This window comes from Python bivittatus, unplaced genomic scaffold, assembly GCF_059951505.1.
Source record: "Python bivittatus isolate LINGU-HERP-01145 unplaced genomic scaffold, Pbiv_v1 ctg000530_np1212, whole genome shotgun sequence".
NCBI lineage: Eukaryota > Metazoa > Chordata > Lepidosauria > Squamata > Pythonidae > Python > Python bivittatus.
Genome location: NW_028277085.1, coordinates 643962 through 658148, shown reverse-complemented (window position 1 = coordinate 658148; position 14187 = coordinate 643962). Strand labels below are relative to the sequence as shown.

The 14187-nt window shown below is 47.1% G+C and overlaps 1 protein-coding gene across 2 annotated transcripts in view; it reads left to right on the top strand.

The window, feature by feature from the left end:
* The window catches only part of ADAM10 (ADAM metallopeptidase domain 10), a 32347-nt gene extending 21813 nt beyond the window's left edge, over window positions 1–10534 (top strand). For both annotated transcript variants that reach the window (XM_088148249.1, XM_088148248.1), the window contains exons 11-16: window positions 884–1034; window positions 1735–1918; window positions 2503–2611; window positions 3220–3440; window positions 7565–7691; window positions 8273–10534. In XM_088148249.1, coding sequence (XP_088004375.1) covers window positions 884–1034; window positions 1735–1918; window positions 2503–2611; window positions 3220–3440; window positions 7565–7691; window positions 8273–8367 — 887 coding nt within the window. In that variant the 3' untranslated portion in view covers window positions 8368–10534. The remainder of the gene's footprint in view (window positions 1–883; window positions 1035–1734; window positions 1919–2502; window positions 2612–3219; window positions 3441–7564; window positions 7692–8272) is intronic.
* Window positions 10535–14187: the final 3653 nt, after the last annotated feature.

The following is a 14187-nucleotide window of genomic DNA, read 5'->3' as shown; positions in this document are numbered from 1 at the left end:
AGACTGATACAGGGCAACCCGGTGCCTTTCCCAAGCTGGTGCGAGGAGGTGATGGGCGTTCTGTGGGAGCCCTGTCATACCAGGCTGCTTTAACTTGTTGAGCTGGGGTCAGCTGCAGAGGGCTTCTCCTTCACTTCCAGAGGCAGGATTTCACTCTTAGTTAGATTGCTGCTTCCCAGGTGCAGCCTATGATCTGTGTGGGTGTCTTGCTGTCATGCACTCTCACGGGCACAGTCTTCAAATGCAGCAGATGCCCATCTGAACAGCAAAATGTTTGGCTAATCGTAAGCCAGCAAAGTTGATGCCAAAGAGCTGTGTGGCACAGCTTTGCAGCCTCAAGTGAAGCAAGTTCCTCTCCCACTGGCCTTTCAAAAAGTGCCATAGTTGCAGGCTTAGGGCTGTGATCAAGGTCTGGTAGCATAGGAAATGTTCTGAGTATAGTTCTGATCATGTAATGGAAAGCACTGATTTGTTTAAATACCATGGAAGTTGTCCTTCCTTCCTTCCTGTTTCAAGACAATATCCCTGCTTCTAGCAAGAAATGCACAAAAACCATCCTCTTCGTTAATAACTGCTTAGGCAAGTTCAGGTTTTTTGTGTTTTATATATATGATGAAACATGTTGCTATATAGCCCTTGAATGGTAGCCAAGGCCACATCCATAACTTCCTTCTTTTCCGGGATGAACACTGGAGAAAGGAATGTGCCAGAGGTTTGCAACGCAGATCTCTGGCTGGACTGAGAAAGAGCGGATTCACTGTACAGCGTCTGCTTAATAGAACTGGGATGTGTGTTCTTAAAAGGAGGTATCCCCGTGTCCTGAATGTCTCTCCCAACTTCTTGTGACACCGGTTCGCATTCAGAAGACCTTACTGTTTTTTAGAATCTGGCCAGCCCATCTGTGGAAACGGACTGGTGGAGCAAGGCGAGCAGTGTGACTGTGGCTACAGCGACCAGTGCAAAGACGACTGTTGCTATGATGCCAACCAGCCAGAGGACAAGAAGTGCAAACTGAGACCCGGCAGGAGTTGCAGGTTCAGAGGCTTTGGGACTGATACCTTTCTGGGCTTGAGTGTTGAGCAAGCAGGGAAGGGCTGCTACCTTGGGCTTAGCATGCGCTCTGCCTAGAGGGGGAGAGAGCCATTTCCCAGTTTACAAGTGCGCATCTTTTCCTCATGAAAATTGGCAACTGTACTTGGTGCCATGCATCAAATTTTAGTGGCAGGCAAAGTGAGAAGAAGAGAGCCAGCTTCTCATCCATAGCCCCGAGGCTGTGAAATAAATTTCCTTTCTATTAGCCTTCCAGAGCAAATCTGGCTTTGGATACACCTGGCTGGATTGCATGCAACTGACACTGCATATTTCTGTTTTGTTGCTGGTTGATTGAAATTGTTTTATTGATTGCTGTCTTCACAATTGGAAGGATACCTTATTTAAGTAAGGACAGTGCTAAAAATAATAACAAAGGCTAAAACTGATGGAGGGAGAAGCACTCACACACACACGCATGCTACTCTTTTTAAGTCCAGCTAAAAGCACCCAAGCTTTTGGATTGTGGGCAGAATAAGGTGAGCATAGATTCTCCCTGCACTGTTTTCTGAGGAAAATCAGGCACTTGATCTATTGGGTGACAGTGAGCAAACAGAAGCAGGGCTATCACTGAGGGTCAGTATGGATCTCCTTGGGAATGATGGAACCTGTTGGAATGGCACTAAATTTTTCCTCCCTTTTTAGCCCCAGTGAAGGCCCCTGTTGTACACAGAATTGTGAATTCAAGAAAGAGCGGGAAAAGTGCCGGAATGATTCTGAGTGTGCAGAAGAAGGAAGGTGCAATGGTAACTCTTCTTTCTGCCCCACATCTGCACCGAAGCCAAACCTGACAGACTGCAATAGACATACACAAGTTTGCATCAATGGTGTAAGTCCTCTTTCAAGAAGTGTTGCAAAAAAGGCAAACTACAGTTCAGCTCCATCTTACGTGTTCCTGGCCCGTGTGGATCGTGTTTCTTTCTGTCTACCTGTTACAACTGTCTTTCTTAGGCCAGCCAATAAAAGCAGACCTTTTCTTTTCATTTGAAGTTTGATACTGAGATGTTTTGCACTGACTGTTTCTGAAACAGATGCCCCTGTTTGCCTGTTGTCAAGCAAAGAGGTGCTTAGACCTCAGGGTAAGGCTCCTCACCCAGAAAATGCTTTGGAGTACAAGGAAGCCTCAGATCTTTCCCACCTTTGTGTTCTCAGGTGTCTCTAACATTGGTGGTGCTGGGTTGGAATTGTGTTCTGGAGGAGTTGTATCTGGGGAAACGAATTCTTCTTTTCCTGGCTCTGCTTTCATGTAGCCAAACGTATTTCTCTGTTTACAGGAAGAAAAAAGGCAAACATTGTGGAAGGTCCTAAAGCTCAAAATTAGTCATGGCATTCATTTTACTATTTCATATGGTTTAACTCTGAGCTTGATTAGATAAAGCATATCTGAGTAAGAGTTGTCTGTTTCCTCCCCAGCAATGTGCCGGCTCTATCTGTGAGAAATATGGCTTAGAAGAATGTACCTGTGCTAGCTCTGACGCAAAGGATGATAAAGAATTATGCCATGTCTGTTGCATGAAGAAAAGTAAGTTTTCTTATGCTAAGGAACTTAAATTTGGATTATAGCATTCCACATATTTTAATTTATGTAGGGATGTGGTGGAGCAAATATTTCATTGCCCAAGCCTTTGTTGATAGGTGGGGCACAGTCCTGCTTTGTAAAAAAAACCTTCTGCCCTCCCTTTTAATTTCTGGCTGAAGATGACCATATGCCTGTGTAGCTGAAATATTTTCCAACTGTAGTCTCAGACCTGGAAAATATAGAGGCACTAGGATTTCAGAGAACCATTTCACAGTTTGGTTTAATTCCAGTTTGAAGATCATTTTTTGCTCAGCTTTAAAAAGGAAGTATCTACCCCAGAAGACTGGTGCCTCACTTGGTGCCAGCATGGCATGGGGGGAGACAGGCTTGGTGCATGAGGCATAATTGCTTAGGAGAGTTGAGAATTACAGATAAAGGCTACTATCTTTCTGCATAGTTTTTATTACTTTCCAGAGAGTTGTGCATGGCAATGTCCTGGCTTGTCTGTTCCATGCCAGTAATTTCTCTTTTCTGCTTTGAACAGCAAAATCCTGATATTGCTCTTCTGAAAGCCATGATGTTCAGATTTAAATCGTTTCTGTTTTGTCCAGTGCATCCGGAAACGTGTGCCAGTACAGGATCTGAAGCGTGGAAGGATTATTTCAGTTTCAAAACCATTACTCTCCAGCCTGGGTCACCCTGCAATGATTTCAAAGGTTATTGTGATGTATTCATGCGGTGTCGCTTGGTGGATGCAGATGGCCCCCTGGCCAGGCTGAAGAAGGCCATTTTCAATCCAGAGCTGTATGAAAACATTGCAGAATGGATTGTGGTGAGTTGAAACAACGAACTCTCTGAGTGAACTTTGCCATTCTCAAGTTCTTTGCAAAAACAAGAAAGTGGAAATATTTAAAATAAACCCTTTATTTATTTATGTTCTTAAGGTGAGATACAAAATTTAAAATACAAATTTAGTATTTCTATTCAAAAGATATTTGTGTAGGTGGAGGTGATCAATTAGAAATTAGTTGTTGATACAATTAAAAAATTGAGATTAAATGTGAATAAAACTTTTAATTAAAGGATCCTTCAGGATACTGCTACTGTGTTAATGTTTCAGCCAATACTGTTTGCCCCAGCTTTAAAAAATACTGTTGTTTGAAAGAGAGATGCATTTTATCTTTTCAGTATTTTGTTATAGTAAATCCAGCAAAAATTGAATTACTTTATGGTCTCTCTTTTCTTCTTTTCCCTCTTCCCAAAATCACTTTTTTCCCCAGATTAAACCATGATGATTTACATTATGAAAATTTGTATATTCAATCTTGCGGTGTATATTTTACAGACTATATTGTAAAAAGTGATCAGTTTTCTCAAGATAAAACCCGGACTATATGGTAACATTTTGTAGAAATCTGGCAAAAATGTGTAAGAAGAAAGCCCATTTCACCTTAGGTTTGTTTATTGCATGGAGGCAGGGCGTACACTGCAATGAGTGAAAAAGGAAAACGCCTGGAGCCCCAATTCTGCCATAAGGATTTGTGGAAGTTCCCCCTCTGAACACTGTGGCACGCACACAGACATGCACACCAATCACACTTTTCCCTTTCAGAGTAAGGAAGGTTCTGCAGACAGCAGATACAGTAAGTCATAGAAGGTATCAGTTTACACCAGCACCGTTCACTGTGTCTCTGACAGGTTGCCATTTTTACTTTGTGACATTCATTCCTTGCAACAATCTCCATACTGCCCACTACCTTTCTACCAGCATTTATATGTCTTAAAATTTCTCCATCCATGTTCCCACTTTAGTAAGCTTTTTTCTAAAGGTACACAAATTCATATACTTGCTCTAGCTTTTTGCCATTGAAATTGTTAATTTGAAATGGTTCGCTCCATTTTTTCTGTCTGCATACCTGCATTGGTCCTTGATACATTAATTTTCAGATCCATACTTCTCATTCCATCATACAGTATATCTAATATTTGCCACAAATCATTCAGGTTCTCAGCCAATGGCATAACACCATCCTCGTACAAAAACACATGTACCTTCATTTCCCCAAATATACATTACCACAAGTAGTCCTTATTCATTTATTCATAATCATCATGCTCCCTACTTAATGTTGAACCATTTGCTAAGCATTCCATTTATTCTAACACATGCTTTACTTCCTTCATATACCACTCTTATTTTATTATTATTTATTTATTATTTATATTTGTATGCCGCTCATCTCCCAGTGGGTAACTCTGGGCAGCTCACAATTAAAAATCAAAAACCTATAAACAATTAAAATACCCCATAAATAAATACTCAATCCATTAAAATCCACTAAAAACAAACCCCATACATAAATACTTATTGCATTCAGCAATCAACTTTCAATTTCATATTCACTCATATTCACTCAAAACATTATGTTCAGACTTGTTCACTTATTGTACTTTTTCTCTTGTACATTGTACATCAATGAATGTACAATAGACTTATTTCTTACATGCATGCATCTCTCAGACCTGCTTAAGAGCAATAATCTGGTCTGTGCATCCTGCACCAGGAACACAGATGCATTTTACTTCCCAAATGTTGCTCATTGTACCCTTTTGATCAAAATTCTGCCAAGCATATTCCCAGGCACACTTAACCAACCAACTCCCACCTAGTTTTTGCATTCACTTGCTACTTTCCCTTTTGCATAGGGAAACAATAATAGCATTCTTCCAGTTGTTGGGCACAGATGGAATTTTTGCATACATTAAGCAAGTCACACAGCCCCTCCATAAGCATTCCACAGCCATATTTTAACATTTCTCCAGTTGCATCAACACCTGCACTCTTCAACATGTCACTGACTCCCATAGAATCTCTAAAATATACCTCCCAGCAATCCTTCGCTTCAGTTTCATCCCAAATCATTTCATCCCTTTTGTTTTCAGTTCCATTCACTCTTCTGGAGGCCTCTTCTTCATCTGCTCCTAGAGCAATCTTTTATTTTCATCAGAATTGCTCAGCGTGTTCCTTGCTCCCTTTGACTGCATTCCTTGCGACCATCCCTTTCTCAATAGAGTCGTGCCTGACGCAGCATTCCTGCTAGCGGTAAAGATAATGCTGGGCGATTTAGGCACGTTTGGCCATCAGGCCTCAAGCCCAGTTTTGGCACCAGCATGCTGCTATGCAAGGTAGATATCTAATCAAGAGACTATGTTGCAAGCCAGCCAAGAGGTTCTTCAGCGTGCAGTTTTCAGGAAATTAAAAATAACCTTTCCAGTCCTAGATGTGAGTGGAGGTGAGAGATTGGTGTGCACACTTCAGATATTTGAAGATGGTGCGATGCAGTGGCTGGAGCATTGGGTCCAGCTCCTATTTACCCGCGGGTCATGCAAGGGAATTTTAAGGAGGCTGGCTTGTTTCACCTGGGGCTTCAGTAGGATACCTTGATGGTAGAACAGGATAACTATGAATTTTGCACCTGTAACTGAGCTTATTGCTGTAAAACGCTTTTTGAGCAAATGGATCTTCCAGGCTTCAGCTCCTGCCTCCGCCCTTTAAGCATGTTCTCAAAGGGACCAGTTCCCATCTCATTATTTTAGAAAAGCTCTTGGCCTCTGCCTTGCTTTGGTTGGTAGCTTACTCAGATCTGAAAGTCACTTTCCAGCCTTTCATGCCTGTGGAATTGTGATCGTGAAGTCTGGTGACCAGTCAGCCTCCATGTATTTGCTACCTATAATGAGACCTCATGGGATTCACAACTCTTCCTCAGCCGTTCACAGGGTTCCATGCAGTAAATAGCTTTGGGTAGAGCTGTTTTCAGAAAATTGGATTCTACATGCCATTTTATATTTCTGCCTTACATGCTGCTTTATTTGCTGCCCAAAGTCCAGGCACATCAACTTCTTAGCCCTGAGCATAGTATCTCCTCCCACACTGACAGAGGTGGGCAAATCTAATTTCTTGTGAAGTATGCAGCATCCTTTTCCGAAAGCAGGCCTGCGTGTGGAGCTTGGGTCTAAGTGTTTTGCCACGTAATCCTGTCCTCCACTGTGACGTGAACGCGGAGAGAAGGCTCTGCCTCCTTTCACCCACAAGGCCCCACTGGTCCCCTTGGGTGGGATATCCCAGGGCTGCCCACAGCTAGAGAAAGGCAGGGGTGGTTCGAACTGTAACAGTTAGGTGGAGTCTGCCCTCAGAAGAGCCTGTTGGAGTTGGAGTTCCTAGGATGTCTGCCTGTAGGATCACTTCCTGGAATAGAATGTAAATTAACCTCTCTCTCTTCAGCTGCATTTCTGCTATTCTTTTCTCATCTGTCCCTCCAAACTGATTACGGCAAGCTGCTGTGTGGGCACAGCCGGCATTGTTCTGTGCCAGTCTCTCTAGAACCCTGTAATGCAGCTTCCTTTAATTAGTTCTACAGACCGGGACATGATGGGGAATTTTTGCCAGGGAAGGGGGAGATAGTTCCATTGATATACAGGTGGCAGCTCTCGAGTTTGACTTACAGATTTAAATTGAGTTAAAAGCTTGAGAATGTATTATGAAAACTTGCAGAATAATTAGATTGCTGTTGGCATTCTGCGGCAGGCTTCTGTGTAGCGCTCTGTTTCCTCTCCAAAATAGATATAAGGGGTGAGATGAAGGCGGCAGAGGCTGTCTCCTTTCCGAGTGCAAGTAGACTTCCACAGGTGTCTTCATTCCTTCTGCTCCTGTCCTCCAGACTTCTCCTAGTTTATCAATTATTAGTGCTGTGGTGATATGCTGCCCTTTGATTGGAGGCGATGCTGGTAAAGGCCCCTTCTGCAGGGGACCGGGTGGCCGTTAAGGGAGCCTACTGTTAGGGGTGGCCTGCCCTTCCGAGTGCTGCAGGGTGGCATTTCTTCTCTGTGCATGGAGAGCTCCTCCGGCCTGGTCAAGCGGGAAAAACAGACCTTGTTTGCTGTGTCTCAAAACTCCAGGCGCACTGGTGGGCCGTCCTGCTCATGGGGATTGCGCTCATCATGTTGATGGCAGGATTCATCAAGATCTGCAGCGTTCACACCCCAAGCAGCAATCCAAAGCTGCCACCCCCCAAGCCCCTTCCAGGTGAGGCTTTTGCTAACCCTGCAAGAATGTCTGCTGCGGAGCGGTTGTGAGGTGAAAGGGGCTTCAGCAGAGGGAAGAAAAGCCTGTGGGAGGGCCTGGGATGCTCTGGCTGAACTCGGTCAGGTGGGGGGGGGTCGTCCCAGACTTGGAAGAGGAGCAGACCTGCCTGCCCCAAGCACTGCAGGAGGGCCTCAGCTTGGTCACGCCTGGGGCTGCTAGAGATGCACAGCGGGAGCGGAGCTGAGCACGCCAGGCAAGCGAGGATTGGGGGCCGCCAACAGAGATGCCAGGGAGCTTTTTCTGTAGGCGGCAGCGGGCTGCTTTTCCCCCAGGCCTGGATACACGTGCCCTGGGTTACCTGGAGCTCTTGTTCTTGCCCCTGTGCCCATGAAAGAATTCAGAGAACTTGCTCCTGTTTACGTGGCTCTGGCTGGGCCCGGTCTGCAGCGGTGCTGGGCGGTCCCCCTCGTTTCCCAGAAAACCGTCTTCCCGTAACTGTGGCTCAGGGCTGCACGCGCGCAGGGGGCCCCTGGCTGGGCGAAGAGGCTTCTGAAAGTGCTTCTCGCTTTGTTTTTCTGCAGGCACTCTGAAGCGAAGGAGACCGCCCCCGACGACTCAGGCCCCTCCGCGACAGAGGCCCCGGGAGAGCTACCAGATGGGCCACATGAGACGCTAAGAGCTGCTTTTTGCCTTGGTTCTTCCTAGTGCCTACAGTGGGAAAAATTCACTCCAAAGAAAACCTGTATTAAGTCGTTGTCCCTGGTCAATGAAGGAGGTTCTCAGAACCCGGAGAAGTTGGACGATCGCCTATCCCTGCCCCAAAGCGAAGTGGTTGGCCGTGAAGCAGATCTTTAGCAGTCTGAAGCAACGCGTTTCTCTCCTCCCTCAGCTCTTCGCTCTTGCCTTTTCTTCACTTGCAGGCAAACGTAGCTCTGATGGGACTTCTCTTCACACGAATTAAAGTATCTATTTTTCAGCTGTCAAGGCTAGGAAGTGAGACTGCCTCAGTGTTGGAGACGTGACTTGCCAATGTACATAAATGGTGATATGCAGACATTGTATTTCTAATGTACACCTGTACTTCTGTGTGCAATTGTAAAACGATATAATTGCAATATGGATGTTCCTTTATATTATAAACCTTTTAGGCTCTTAATGAAGAAATTACTGTTTAATTGACATACTCAGGATAACAGAAGGTTGATGGTGTACAACAGCCCGGGATTCTGTCATGCTTTACACAGGAATCATGAATCACATCAAATCCGTTCTTTATGCATCTCTGTTTTGGTCAGAATTCCTCCTTACGCGCTACCCGGATGCCGAGCCCAGGTTCTGCTCCTGCCCAGCTCCGCTGAGAGGACTCCAGATTGCTCCATGGGAGGCTGGTGTGGGAAAAGGCCTCGGGTCGGGCTGGGCTGCCCTCTGTGGTTAGGCCAGGGGCCTGGCCTCTTGGGAGGGCAGCAGGAGGCTTTAAACAGAAGGAAGAAACCTTTGCCTGTTCTGTTAAGTGATCGGCTGTTTCGTTTTGCTTTGTGTTTTCCCCATGATTTGGTAGTAAGATAAGTCTCTCATATTTTTCTCAGATTGCAGCTGGCTTTCTTTATTATGCTCTGATCACCTTGATAAGTGATAATGAGGAACCCAATTCCGACAAATTTGGGAGAGATTAAAACCTATGTTTTGTTTTTTGTTTTAACAAGTACTTGGTAATCTTTCAGCATGATACTGTTTTAAAGGATAACCACTTAAGCAGAAGCCACTACTGCAGGAGTTGCTGTGATTGTGTAATTATTGTAGGCTGGGGAATGTGAAAGGCACTAAAGAGGATCTCAAACAGCACAATGGCCCAAAGTTTTTATTACAAGTGTATATAATTGGCATTTTTTTTAAAAAAGAAAAAGCAATGTCATAATATGCTTAACTGCTATGCAGGAAATGGAAGAGGGCATTATTCAAGCTTGAATTCACTGCTTCTGTTTTTCCAAAAGCACCAAGCTGATTGGGAACCAAATGGCTGCAAAATATTTCTGGCTTTGCTTAGAAATCCAGTTGTATGGGGGGGGGGGGGGGGGTAGCTAGGCTGTGGATTTTGTTTTGGTTTTTCAAGAGTACAAGGTTTACACATGCATTCATTCTCATAATGTGACTCGCAAGCCAGCAAGGACAAAAATGTTAAAAGAATATAATGGGATCTCTTCCTTGTAAAACTTGTACAGTATGTGGTGACTTTTTTCAGAATACAGGTTTTTTGTACATGGTTTAGGGACAAATTTTGTACATGAATCCCCCAGACTAATAGATTATAAATAATTCTGAAGGATCTTAACTAGCTAAAATCTCTGTAGTTGCTTTTAAACCATTTTAAAAATAAATTTCGGGATTTTTTTTTCTTCAGACTGTGCAAAGACTGGAAGCTAAGTTTGCATTTCTGAAATGGTGGCTTTTATTCTACAAGAGTTCTTAGTAACTTCTTGAGTGTGGTAGATCTTGGACCATGTAAATTTTTTGCTTGTAATGTTATCCTGTGGCAAGGGCGTTTGGCAGAGAGCTGGCTGCCCTGTTTTTATTTGGGGTCTAAGTTTAATGTTTTCTGCAAAGAAAAAAGTGCACTGAACTCTCCACTACAAGTCAAGATGTGGTAAAATAAAAAATATCAAGGCAAATTGCGATCTAATACTACTGTCAGTTTAATGTCCACTGTGTTTTATACAGTATCTTTTTTGTTCACTTTGGAAATTTTTACTAAAAAGTTGCAAAAAAAAATTATAAAGTATTGTGCAAACAAATGTAAGGGTTTTTGAAACTTGAAATGCATTAATAAATAGACCTGATGAAATCACTCCAGAAGTTGCCTGGTTTCTCTGAGCCTGAAAGCAAGCAAGCGAGTCTGTCTGCGGGCTGTGGCAGAGGTCCGCAGGCGCTGCAGGCACCTTGCAGCACAGCACAGCACAGGGCCTGCCCTGCCCTGCCCTGCCCTGCCCTGCCCTGCCCTGCCCTGCCCTGCCCTGCCCTGCCCTGCCCTGCCCTGCCCTGCGGAGTTCGCTTCCTGACACTGCCTCAGGATGGTGGCGCTTGGTCCAGGTTCTCCTCCTGCCTCTGCGGGGAGGCCCCAGGCCGGCCGGCCGGCCCCGGACAGAAGAGATGGGCTGGATTGGAGCCCTAGAGAGCCCACTCCTCCCTGGATTCTCCTGTGCACAGATGCCACGGGCCCCTCTGCCCAGGGCTCTGTCCTCGGAGCAACTGCTTCCTCTCCCTTTCCGGCCCAACTCCCAAGGCCGGGGGGGGCAGAGGGCCGAAGCTGGGAGACTGGGCTGCTTTTCCCCCTAGAGGGGAGCTGGAGCCAAGGTCGGGGGGGTGGGCAGAGGGCCCTGCACGTGGCCCCTCTGCCTTCTCACAGGTGGGGGGGTGGAAAGTGCTGCCCTTCAGCCTTCAAGGGAAGGGGGGGCAGGAGGGGCCTTGCTGCAAAAAGGGGGGTGGAACATTAAGGCTGGGATCGGCCTCCCCCAGTCACAGTCCGAGATTTGGGGTCTGGGCTGGTCCTCCCACTGCGGCAAAGGGGGCCCGCAAACCTCCTTCCAGCCAAAGTCCATCTGGGTGGCTCAATGGAGACTCGTGGCCCTGTGGAGGGGTTGGGGCCCCACCAGCCCCCTTGTGCTCCCTTGCCTCTCCCACGGGGCCTCAGGCAAGAGAAGCCCAGGGAGCCCGGCCTTTTCTGTTGCCTCAGCCCCTCGGCCTCGGACGGCCAGAAGGGACCATCCGCCTGGGCTAAGAAGGTCGAGGGACCTCTGGGGCAGTAGTGCCTGGGGGCCCTGTGGGGTGGGTTGTTGGGCAGCCCCCGGGGAGAAACTGCTCCCCGGAGATGGAGAATCCAGAGGAGGGCAGCCTTTGCCCAAACGCTGGGCTGCTCTTTGGCCCCCCCAGCTCCCCCAAGGCAAAAGGAAAGAAACCAGGCCAGCCCCCTATGCCTGCCTTTTCCCACTTCCTCTCCTTCCCCACCAGGCGCATCTGGGTGCCCCACTGTAAACCCAGGGCTGAACAGGGGGGAGGGTGTCTCTGCCTTTGTGCCTTTTCCCCTCTGCCCTTTCTGGGGTCTTCTTGGGTCTGGCTCCGAGCGATCTCCCGTGGCTTCCCCCCATCTCCGGCATCGCTGCCTCCCCAGCTTCTGCCTCCCTGCTCCGGGATAGGGGCCGTCCTGAGATGAGGAATGCTTCCCGTGGCACGTGGAAAATAGAACTTCACAGACAGACATTCCCATTTTCCCATTACGATTTTTAATTAATTCACATGAAGGGAAGAGGTGGCTTTACATGGATCGGTTGATATGCCCAGGGAAACATGAATTTCCCAGGATCTCAGTCTGGGCATCTACTTCAGGGCACCTGGGGGAATCCAGGAGCGAACTTCTGAAGCGCCAGGCCCTTTGCTTACCTGGCACATTGATCTCAAATCAGAGAACAAAAAGGGATTATAAAAAGTCCCGTTTGATGCACCTAAAACAGCATTTTAGTCTGATTAAATTTTGACGTCCTTTTTGAGGATGACTCCAAATATAACTGTAATACTGAGGGCGAGAATGGTCTCTCTTTCTTTACCAGTCTGCTTATTTGGATTCCAAATGACATTTTAAATCTTTGTTTTCTGTGTCACTAGCCATAAAGCGGCAATTCTGCAACTGTGGTTGAAGACATCCTGCAAGAGTCTTCAAAATACCCCGAGCCACGGATCTGCGCGGCCCCGTTTTGCTCTCCCACAAAACGTCAGCCGGGGCTAAAGAGGGACCAGGGCAGCGGAGGAGAGGGCAGCGCCCGGCCCGGCCCGGCCCTGCGTGGACCTCCTTCCAGCCCAGCCTTCCTGCCCCTGCAGGTCCCCTCCGGCGTCCCAGCCCGCGACTTGGTTATCTCCCCGCACGGGGACTGGGGGATCCTGACACTCAGGGAGATCACCGCTTCCTTGCGGAAGGCAAGAGGGCCCCAGGCCGAGGGAGGGAGGGAGGGAGGGAGGGAGGGAGCGCGGGACACCCCACCGGGCTTGGAAGGAGGGTCGTTTCCCCAGGAGAAGCCAAGGGGGGACGGGGACGGGGTTTGGGTCCCTGGAGAGGAAGCAGAGCTTGGATTCCTGGAGGCTTCTCTGGCCCGCTGGCCACCCACCCCTCGGGAATATCGATGCCCCCCTTCTTCCTTCCGTGCTGGATCTAAGATCCTGTGATTGCAGGCCAGGTCTTTTCAGGTGTTGCGATGACGGATTCAAGTCATCGGTTGCCCTTTGTGCGTCTCTATCGATCCGGAGGCTTTTCTAGCTGGGGCGTAGAGAATGAAAACTTTAATATTAATCGGTGTGTCTCAGCCTCTGCAACGTGAAGACAGGTGGCTGGGGGATTCTGGGAGTTGAAGTCCACCTATCTTACCACTGCTGAGGTGGAGAAACACTGATCTAAATTGGCAGCAGCTTGGACACCTGGCCCAATGGCGCTTTGCATCTCACCGGACGTGGATTCAGCCTTTGCGCTTCAGTTAAGGCTCCCGTTGCAGAAGAGGCAGGGCTGGAGGAAGATGGGACCGCCCGCTCCTAGCTTTCCTATGACGGCGCCATTCCCCCAGGGGTGTCTTCCGGGGTGGGGGTGTGCCAAAAAAAAGGCAAAATGGCAGCCACGAGCATGCAGATGGGGCCCCTCCCATTTCTTACAACATTGGCACACACTGTAAAAAGGAGAGCGCCTGGATCCCGTGGCTGCAGCCACCCCCTTGGGTCTTTTTTTACCTTTGCGGACACCCCTGCGCTCTTCTGTGCCTGGCCGAATGGAATTAGGTGGAGAACAGCTGTTAATTATAGGGCTTGGCAAGGCAGATCCCATTCCTGCATTCGCTTGGAAACAGAGAAGTTTTTAAAAAAACAGAGCGTGCCTTTTGCTTCATCTTTTTGAAAGCATTAATCTGCACAGCTACTATATTCTTTGCACTCTAGCAACTCCATTGCTATTATTATCCTGGGATTCTGGACAACAGTCAGCAACAGATGCAAATGGAAAAACATTTAATATATCGTGTGTTTGTGCCATATGGCAGAAAAAAATGGATGTCTGTATATGAAATGCAGCGTCTCCTCTCCTTCCCACAAGCTTGTGGTACAACTATCGGGCAAGGTCGGTCTAAATATCTCAAGGTGGCCGTTGCTGTTACTCAGCTCTACCTCTTCTAAAAGCATGTTACGAAAAAGGCCCTTGAACGGCAGGTCTGAAAAAACACACTTACCTGGAGACGCTTCTTTTCACTTCACATCCCGCTGGGTATTTGATTAAGCGCACAGTCTTCAGAACCTGAATGCCAGGCTTCAGCTAATATGGACAGTGGTCTGGAATTACACGTCCAGATTAACTTCTCTAGCAATGGAAAAAGTGGGGCTGGCGGGCAGTTCCCTCACCTTCACATTAGCGTGATGTGATGCCATTATTATAAGGCTTACTTTCTTGAATAAGATGAAATGGTATCTTTTTTCA